This window comes from Suillus subalutaceus, assembly GCF_016647625.1.
Source record: "Suillus subalutaceus strain FC151 chromosome Unknown DFJ58scaffold_836, whole genome shotgun sequence".
In the NCBI taxonomy this organism is placed as follows: Eukaryota; Fungi; Basidiomycota; class Agaricomycetes; order Boletales; family Suillaceae; genus Suillus; species Suillus subalutaceus.
Window position 1 is genome coordinate 1 of NW_024541085.1, and position 9,711 is coordinate 9,711.

General features: G+C 47.7%; 1 protein-coding gene across 1 annotated transcript; it reads left to right on the forward strand.

Moving 5' to 3' along the window:
• Window positions 1-524: 524 nt before the first annotated feature.
• DFJ58DRAFT_673654 (G-protein receptor for activated protein kinase C) lies at window positions 525-819 on the forward strand (the record flags this gene model as incomplete). The annotated part of the gene is made up of 2 exons (XM_041383071.1): window positions 525-640; window positions 690-819. The coding sequence occupies 2 exons, from the start codon at window positions 525-527 to the stop codon at window positions 817-819; spliced, it is 246 nt and encodes an 81-aa protein (XP_041234599.1).
• Window positions 820-9,711: the final 8,892 nt, after the last annotated feature.

Below are 9,711 nucleotides of genomic sequence, written 5' to 3' on the forward strand. Positions count from 1 at the left end.
ACTGAGTGGTACATGGGAGTCATGCATAAATAGAATATCAGACCCTGACAATACGATCCAGGATGTCATGTGTGCGTTTTAGCCCCAATGTCATGTTATTGTATCCTGTGGATGGGACAAGGTTGTAAAGGTGAGCATTCCTTAAGATTCATATCATTAGCTGTCCTAGTCTAGTGACATTGTATCTAGCTTATCAGTGTGATCCTTTGGACGAGCTCAAGCCCAGCTTCACTGATGTTGGCCCCAACTCACTTGGAACCCGAAGTGTGTCGATCGCATGGTCAACAAGACAATCAGACGTTGCTCAGTGGATGTGTTCGCGTCCAACTGCTACTGGCTACATGCTGTCCGTGCCAGCTGCGCTGATATCTTTGACTTTGAGAGCAAGTACGTACTTCCAAATTTTGTTATGATATCTAACTGATTCAAGTTGGCGCTATCCCTAGGACGAGCTCAAGCCCAGCTTCACTCACATTGATTCTGACTCACAGAGACCTGATGTGTATCGACTGCATGGTCAGCAGATGGGCAGACATTACTCAGTGGATTTGTTCTCGCCCAACCACTACTGGCTACATGCTACCACTGCCAGCTGCATTGAAATCTTTGACCTTGAGAGCAGTATTTCAAAATTATGTTTGTGGCATCTACTACTAGCTTATCAGTGCGATGCCTAGGATGAGCTCAAGCCCAGCTTCACTGATGTTGATCTCAACTCACAGGGAGCCAAGTGTGTTGGTCGCATGGTCAGCAGATGGGCAGACGTTGTTCGGTGGACTTAATGACAACCTTGTTTGTATCCAGACTGTCACTTCTTAAATCCTCTTGGGGAGTCTCTTGCATGGTGGACTCGGAGGACATGGAAGGGTTACCCTATGCATCGTTTTTACTGTAGCTGGCTGCTGCTTGCATCTCAGAAAAACATTTGATCTCTTGATTCCTGTAGAATCTATGACTTAATGAACATTTACAAAACCTCTAGAGTCTCAGCTTCCTGTGTGTTTTGTTGACATTCCCCATAACCTCAGCAACCCAAGCCTCCCGGGCTGAAGTTGATATTCATCCAAGTCGTGCCAGAAGACAGGTTTACTTGCGGTTCGCAGATGTGAGATACCCTTGCTCTTCAGCTATCCGAGTCGTCCCTGCAATGATAATTAGCACTGGCCCTGACTAACCTGAAGTGCACTTATTTCACCTAGCTCATTGACACTTCAACTTGTTCAAGGCTCAGTCTGGCAGGTGGAAATCCACATTGTGGCCATCAGTTGACTCGGACAGCCACCAAGCTGTTGGTTATTCAGAATTACTCAGTGTATACATCCTCGACTTGCTAATCCCAAGAGCCGTCACGAAAAGGCATCAAAAATCCCTTGGCTAAACATTTGTTGTGGACACAACTGCAGAGCAGGAAAAGGAGCACCTTGCTCACCAAGGCAAATATTGGATATCCTGTCGGACTCATTCAATTTCATGGGGAGTTGGATGCATGGCGGTGCAGTGGTGGCACGGGTGTAGGTTTCCTACAGACAGACCTGTGGACTCGCAGTCCATAGTTCAGACAACAGATTTGGTTGATGAGTTATGGCAAGACCAAGCTGGAAATGAGAATGTTAAAAACCAGGGCACACCTGCGCTATGCTGCATGCTGGTGGTGATGGTGGCAACCATCACCACATTTTACTTGAATGCAGAAGCCAGGACTTGTTTAAGTTTTGGATATCATTATAGTTGGAACCTGTCATATCCCGTATTCTGGACCTACGTCCGATGATGTTCCCACGCCTTCCGGACGCCTTCCGGATGCACATCCGGACCTCCATACCCTTATCCATGACTCCATACCCTTATCCATGCCTGCAGTCCTCCAGTCCACTATCGGTTTGGATCCGTACACCTTCGTACATCCATATATCCATACCTTCGGACCTCCGCAGCTAAGCCTGCTTCATCCACCCTTGATCCCATCGGATCCGAGCTCATCCTACCTGAGACTTTACCTTCCCTAGACTACCGGATGATATCCATGATCTATATCCTAGTCTCGTCTTCACCTAGATCTCCGGATCCGCTCATCCGATATCCAGACGCCTCATCCGATATCTCTAGACCTCCGGATCCGACCTATACTCATATCCGAAGCTCAAACCTTAAATCAGCGTCTATCTCCTTATGGTAATCCTCTTGACTCCGGACTTCGGTTATCTGTGTTTCCGTCTTGCTTATTGATCCTTGTACTTTGTTCATCTCCGAGTTCATTTGTTTATGTTCCGTTCATACTTACCAATATGTTTCCACATGCTCGTACATAGCATTTGTCTTCAGCTTACTGATCCTCTCGGATCCCGTCCAGTATATAAACCTCTGTACAACTCCTGTAAAGTTTCCTCAGTTCGAATATCATCTTAGATTGCACTCATTCCGTCTGGACTCTGAGTCCCTCCGTTATCCATCCGGACTTGAGTACGCTACTCTTGTCTACTCCGAGACTTAGGATAGATTCCTATAGTCTACATATCCGCCTCTGTCTTCGGACAGTCCTCACCCGTTAGTTTCTAGTCCGGATCCGATCCGGATTGGCCGTTACTCTATATACGCGATACTTTAGCTCTCTGAAATAAGGGGCAAGACTCGGGAAAGGGGCACAGCGCACGAGCTGAGGCCGAAGCCCTTCGGATCCTGATACTACTTGAGTACGGTCTTAACAGTATATTCGAACTCACACCTTACCGAGTATATTGATATCCTATCCCATCATGCCTTATTCAGATCCGACTCCCATCTCTCGGAAACTATGGATTCTCCTTCCAACTCCTCTGCGTCCGCGTTTTTTGGACACCCCTTCAGAAATCCGAGTTTTTTCGGATTTCATTTCCTTCCATTCCGGATAGCCTCCTGGATATGCAAGAATTTTCGGATTTCATTTCCACCCTCCTGAAGCCAAACAGGAGTGCCACCCCCATGGCAGCACAAATAGGTAGCAGGATTTGACATCCTGCAACTCCCTGACCCAATCTCCATCATTTCCGACACCCTCCAAATTCCTCCGGCTCCGAAAACCTTCTGTTTCTGTTTCCGCTCCGCTGTGGCTGTGCCTATGCGTTGCCTCGGACTGGCTAAGTCACCTCCGGAATGCTTCGCCATTCAACTCCTTTGGATTCTCCTTGTACTACTCAGGATATTCTTGCTAACCCGCTATGATCCGTTGATCAATAGGGTATTGCAAAACCTCTTTCCGGGTACTACTATAGGAAATGCCATTGATCCGACGTCCCTCGTCCGCTTTTCCGCGGAAAACCCTATCTCTGCGCTAGCCACGTCCTTTCCTCCGGTTCATGTCCGGTCCATCACCCAGTTACCTTGTATTGGTTTCCATTACCCTCCTTGTAAAAGGTCTCTGTCCTTCCGGATAGTTTTCTGCCAAGTGTTCGGGTTTGGTTTTCCTGGCAATGGTTCCGTTTGGGTCCCCTTCCGCCCAACCTCCACCTCCACGTCCGATCCGCTTCCAGTCGGATCCGCTCCGGAACCCTTTCCCGTGGTCCAGAGCACTTTTCATTTGTTCTCCCGTGACATTGGAATGTCTCCCGTAAAAGGGGGATAGCAACTCCACTTACTGCTACATCCTATTCAAGATCCTGACCAACTTCCGGCTTTGTCCTCCTCCGTCTGATGTTTTAGCGTGTTTCCGATGTCATCCGGGCTTACCCCTATCCGTCCGAAGCTTGAAGCTCCGGATCTCTATTGGCTTCCTTGATGAAGGCCTTCACTACACTCCATACCTCTGCTCTGCAACTGCACAATCTTTTCCGCACATCCTCTATCCTCTGTCCGCTATCCACTGTCCTCCGTGCATTAGCAGATCCTTACTTCCGATTTCTGTTCCGGAACTCAACACTCCGGATATCCGAAAGCCTCCTTGATGGATGCTTCCACTTATACCTCCAACCCATTCCTTATCATCTCAGGACTTTTCCAGATTAGAATGGACATGCATCGTGATTGCTCTATGAAACGCTGATACTACTTCCGATCCATTTCCGGTTTCTGGTCTAGTAATCCCTCACCAGTCAACGATATGTTTTCCGGATCCGTTCCATGTCCAGGATGCCCACTGGTGATACTTCCGGACCTCCGGAGTTTTCAGCACCAAGTCCCTACTTTGCGTTGCAGCTCATCCATCCATTTCTGCTCAAATCCACCTCAAACCTCTGGTCCTCCAATCCATTGATGATCTGTTCACTTCACACCTCCGCTCCGAACCTCCGCTTCACACATCCGTCCTCATCCTCTGTCACATTTCCACTCTGCAACATTTTCCGTCCGTTATCCGTCCTGTTCCTCTGCACTCCGTTTCCGTTATCTGCTCCGGAACTCAAAACTCCGGATATCCGATGACTTTCTTGATGAAAGCTCATACTCCTACCTATGACCCCTTCCTTGTCTCTGGACATTTTCGGATGTTAGTGGATATGCTTTGCAATAGCTCCTTCCAGCCTTGGTAACCATTTCCGCTCCTATCCTGGAAATGCACTAGCAATACTTTCGGACCTACGGAGTTTTCAAGTACCAATCGCATTGCAACTCATTCCGTGCACGCTACATCCATCCGTCCTTCCGTTATCCAATCCGTCCACTATCCATCCACTATCCATCCGTTATCCGTCCACTATCTGTCCGCTATCCATACATCCATTATCCATCCATTATCCGTCCGTCCGTTATCCGTCCGTCCGTTATCCGTTCGTCCGTTATCCGTTCGTCCTCTGTCTTGTGTCCTCCAGATTGCAATTTCCGACCTCTACCCCTATATCCGGATCTCAACCTTCCGGATTTCAAGTGGCTTTCTTGAGGAACACTGTCACTCCTACCTCCGACCCATCCTTCATCTCGGACCATCTTTGAATAGTATGGATATGCTTCGCAATAGCTCTTGGTTGCTTCAGTTGCCACTTCCACTCCAGTCACAGTTCCTGACTTATACTCCATCACCATTCCATAGCTGTCTTCTCCAGAGTCTACTCCAGCTCCGGAAAAGCACCGGTGATACCTCCGGAAATCTTAGCACCAAAGGCCTGCTCCGCGTTTTTCACTTTCTGGTCCATCTGTTCAAATCCGTGATGCACTTCCAGTTCCGTGCATTATCCGTGCATGATTTGCGCAACCATCCAGTCCACTGACCATCCGAAACTCCTGCCGGAACCCTCTTCCTATTTTCCTTCTCCAAAAGTTTTGGGAACTTCTCCCAAAAGGGGGGATAGGGACTCCGCTTGAGTATTCACAACACCCTTGTCAATGTATTTCCACCCAGAACCACTCGCTCCGTCCCATGCCCATCCAAACTATCCAGATGCATTCCCCAGTCGGATCCGCTTCGGACGACTATGGGAAACACGCATATTGCATTGCGCATCATTTGAACACATCCAGATCCGTCCATCCAATATCCATTGAGCCTGTCGAGAGTCGTCCGATGTTTTTTGCATCACATCCACTAATGTCCTATTGCACTTGGTTGCATTTCCGGACCCTCTCACCTGGAATACACTCTGACCCGTCCGCATCTACCATATCGGTGGATGAACACACTTCTGATAGCACCGAGTCACCTCCGCTGATTAAACCGTCCATATATCCCTAGTTAACGCAGTTACCTGTTGCAGGACTAGCGAGCTAGAAGGATCCGGTCTGATTCAGTACTCACCTCCACCTGACCAGTGTTAACCTTCGGACCATTGATATCCGGTCCGTTGTACCCCTTCCGGAACCTCCAAACATTTCCGGAGCTCCATCCGAAAATCACGTCTTTGCAGATGTTGTCAATCCATACAATCCGACCCATAGAACAGCTTGCTCCGTCCTTACGAGCCTATACACTAGCTATCCTATTGCTCCAGCAGCTGTACTAATGGATATTGAACATTCCGGAAAGACATCCTCTCTGCACTCCCGTCCTTCCTCCGCATTTCCGATACTCCATGTTTCTGACCATCCGCATTTCCGACCCTCTGTATTTCCGGATCTCCTGTGTACCTCTGTCCAGCTCCTACCTCGGACAATTCAGACCCATCCGTCTTATCACATAGATTTCCGTCCACCATATCCATTTGTCTGAACCACGCATCCGATGCAAATCCGCTATCGACAATATGACCTCTAGTGCACTTGGAAACTCTAGCCATCATCCAATCCGTGTTCCGCATCCTTTCCGGTCTTAGGGGCTATTTTCCGGACGCCCCATATCCGGCAGATTTCCATGCACCTTTGCCTCTCATAATAGCATTCATCACAGTTTGCATCCTGTTTATTGCCAGACCTTCGGAAATCCCGTCTGAACATAAGGAATCATGTCTTAGGACTTTCCTATGCTTCCTGCATCCGTCCGTGGTTCCTGCGCTCCGGACCTTCACTTCGGAAACCTATGCATCCTCACATTTTGTCCCTTCAACATTCTTCACCACCATCTCCGCGTTTTCCACTTCACGGAACCATTTGGCAGCCATCCTGCCTTCGGATGAAGGATTAGACTTAATGATGAAACTATACACCTACCAGGAACATATCCGAGACCTCCGTAGCTTTTCAGCTCATAGGAACCAACTCTCCGAAATCCGTCCATCATTGTCCTTTGCGATCTATCTGCAATCTCCGTTCTGGACTTCCTGAGTCTTCAGCCTCGAGGGCTCGGCCTTAAAGGGGGGATACTGTCATATCCCGTATTCTGGACCTACGTCCGATGATGTTCCCACGCCTTCCGGACGCCTTCCGGATGCACATCCGGACCTCCATACCCTTATCCATGACTCCATACCCTCATCCATGCCTGCAGTCCTCCAGTCCACTATCGGTTTGGATCCGTACACCTTCGTACATCCATATATCCATACCTTCGGACCTCCGCAGCTAAGCCTGCTTCATCCACCCTTGATCCCATCGGATCCGAGCTCATCCTACCTGAGACTTTACCTTCCCTAGACTACCGGATGATATCCATGATCTATATCCTAGTCTCGTCTTCACCTAGATCTCCGGATCCGCTCATCCGATATCCAGACGCCTCATCCGATATCTCTAGACCTCCGGATCCGACCTATACTCATATCCGAAGCTCAAACCTTAAATCAGCGTCTATCTCCTTATGGTAATCCTCTTGACTCCGGACTTCGGTTATCTGTGTTTCCGTCTTGCTTATTGATCCTTGTACTTTGTTCATCTCCGAGTTCATTTGTTTATGTTCCGTTCATACTTACCAATATGTTTCCACATGCTCGTACATAGCATTTGTCTTCAGCTTACTGATCCTCTCGGATCCCGTCCAGTATATAAACCTCTGTACAACTCCTGTAAAGTTTCCTCAGTTCGAATATCATCTTAGATTGCACTCATTCCGTCTGGACTCTGAGTCCCTCCGTTATCCATCCGGACTTGAGTACGCTACTCTTGTCTACTCCGAGACTTAGGATAGATTCCTATAGTCTACATATCCGCCTCTGTCTTCGGACAGTCCTCACCCGTTAGTTTCTAGTCCGGATCCGATCCGGATTGGCCGTTACTCTATATACGCGATACTTTAGCTCTCTGAAATAAGGGGCAAGACTCGGGAAAGGGGCACAGCGCACGAGCTGAGGCCGAAGCCCTTCGGATCCGATACTACTTGAGTACGGTCTTAACAGAACCGTCAAGAAGGAAAACAAGACCACTCAACAAGGTTGAGACAAGTACCCTTCCATCCCTTGCGGTGTGAAAAACACAACCTGACTAGGCACTTGTAAAGGTGCTAAGCCAGTATATGTCTAAGCTCTGCCTATGCTGCTATACTTGCAAACAATAAAGCAAGAACGTTCGACCCAAGGAAAAGCTACTAAGGACAACTCAAGATTGAAAGACCCAAAAGAGCGCTATAGCGCGGGAAGGCGCGTCGCAAGATACAGCGCTTAGTGTGTGGGAAAGTATGTCACAACTATAGAGCGCTATGGCGCAAGAAAAGCAGAAGTGCGGGTCGGTAGATGGTCGCTATCGGGTCGCTAATGCATTGGTAGTGGAGTGCTAGTGCGTTGGTAGTGGAAGTGCTAGTGTGCAGGAAAAGCAGAAGTCAAGAAGCAGACACTGAGTCAAAGGAAGGTGCTGGATAGCGAGTGAGGTCAAGGGTATTGATTGCAAGGGTGAGGAAAGTCAAGGGTAAACCAATAGGGGCTATAGAGCGGCAACTAAAGGTGACTACTTCTAAGTAAAACCTAAGGAGAAGGAAATACAGTCGAAGGGAAAGTAATGTTGAAGTAGTCACCATAGGCTTGTTATACTAGTAAGCTATACCATCTTGGACTCAGAAGGGATAGGATATACATGTAATAAGGACTGTAGCAACTTGTTACAAACTCGAGGCAAGGCAAATTACATACCAATGAGGTAGGATGGACAATGGATGGATTCCAATGTTTTGGGTGGATCCTAGGGTGGCGAGAAACAGCACACGCTGGACAAGCGCTAGATAGAGCAGACATGCACTAATGCTCCTATAGACACATTGCTGGTAGTTCTGATAGCGCTATGAGCGCGGGGAGCGTCAGATAAGTCGCAGGAGTGTGAATAGCACTGCAGGAATGTGTGCGCATAGTGCAGGAAAGTGCGGAATAGTGTCGGACAAGGGTTATGGCTGAGGCAAGTGAAGACTGCTGATAGGGGAGTAGTGAATAATATGAGGGATAACTTTGGTCCACCTATTGAAGGCTTATGCAGGTATACATGCCTAGCACCAATATGATTGTCACAGCGGGCTGCAATGGTCCAGTAGCACAGTATTGTCATAAGTGCCCATTTTAATCCGATCTGATAATCAGTGTCAAACCAACTTTTGGTCAGAAAGTCTTAAAATGCATTGTATTTCAAGATATAAATAATGCAAAACGAGAATGCTCAACAAGGTTCACACAAGTATTCTAATGTCCCATGCTGGCTACAATGGTGGAGAGTCACAACCAAGTTGCAAACGCTCATGCAGATCTAGATTGGATGACGAGTGCTAATGGCACTTGCCACGAAAAAGTCTTGAATTATCTTGTAGTTCAAAACATCAATAAGGTATATAGGATTGCTCAACAGGTAGGACCTAATTATGTTATCATACCTGGCTGGTCCTGATGGCGCAACGTCGCGACCTTGTCAGGAACTCCTAGTGGCAATTTAAATTTGTAGAACATCCATGGCCATGTACCAACAACGCAAATTGCTCACAGTATACATAGCGATATCTAGCAGGAGCAGAATGATATCCTTCTATAGTTCCCACGGCTACGATATCGAGGACCCATGAATTCACTGATGAATCAGTGGCATCCAGGTTAATTCATTCAAGAAATATGTGGTGCAGGAGCCACACATGGGCATCCAAGTTAGTATCCAAACCATCATGCATATTGAGCCCTAGGAAAAAATCCTTCCATTTTGCTCCAAATCATCTTGTTACATCACACCATCGGTGCTCGATACGGATGTTGTGAACGCTTCTGCAATACACATACCTAAACATTAATGCAGGGTTCATGGGTGGTACTGACTTACCGGCCCCATATATAAGACCCTCACTCTGTACCTCTGTGTCACGAATTCCAAATACAAACCATTATTCTTTCCTAAATACTCGTAAAACACCCGTTAAGCGCCCATCACAAGCGCCCAGTCAGCGTCTGTACCTATAACATTCACAAACCCTAACCCGAA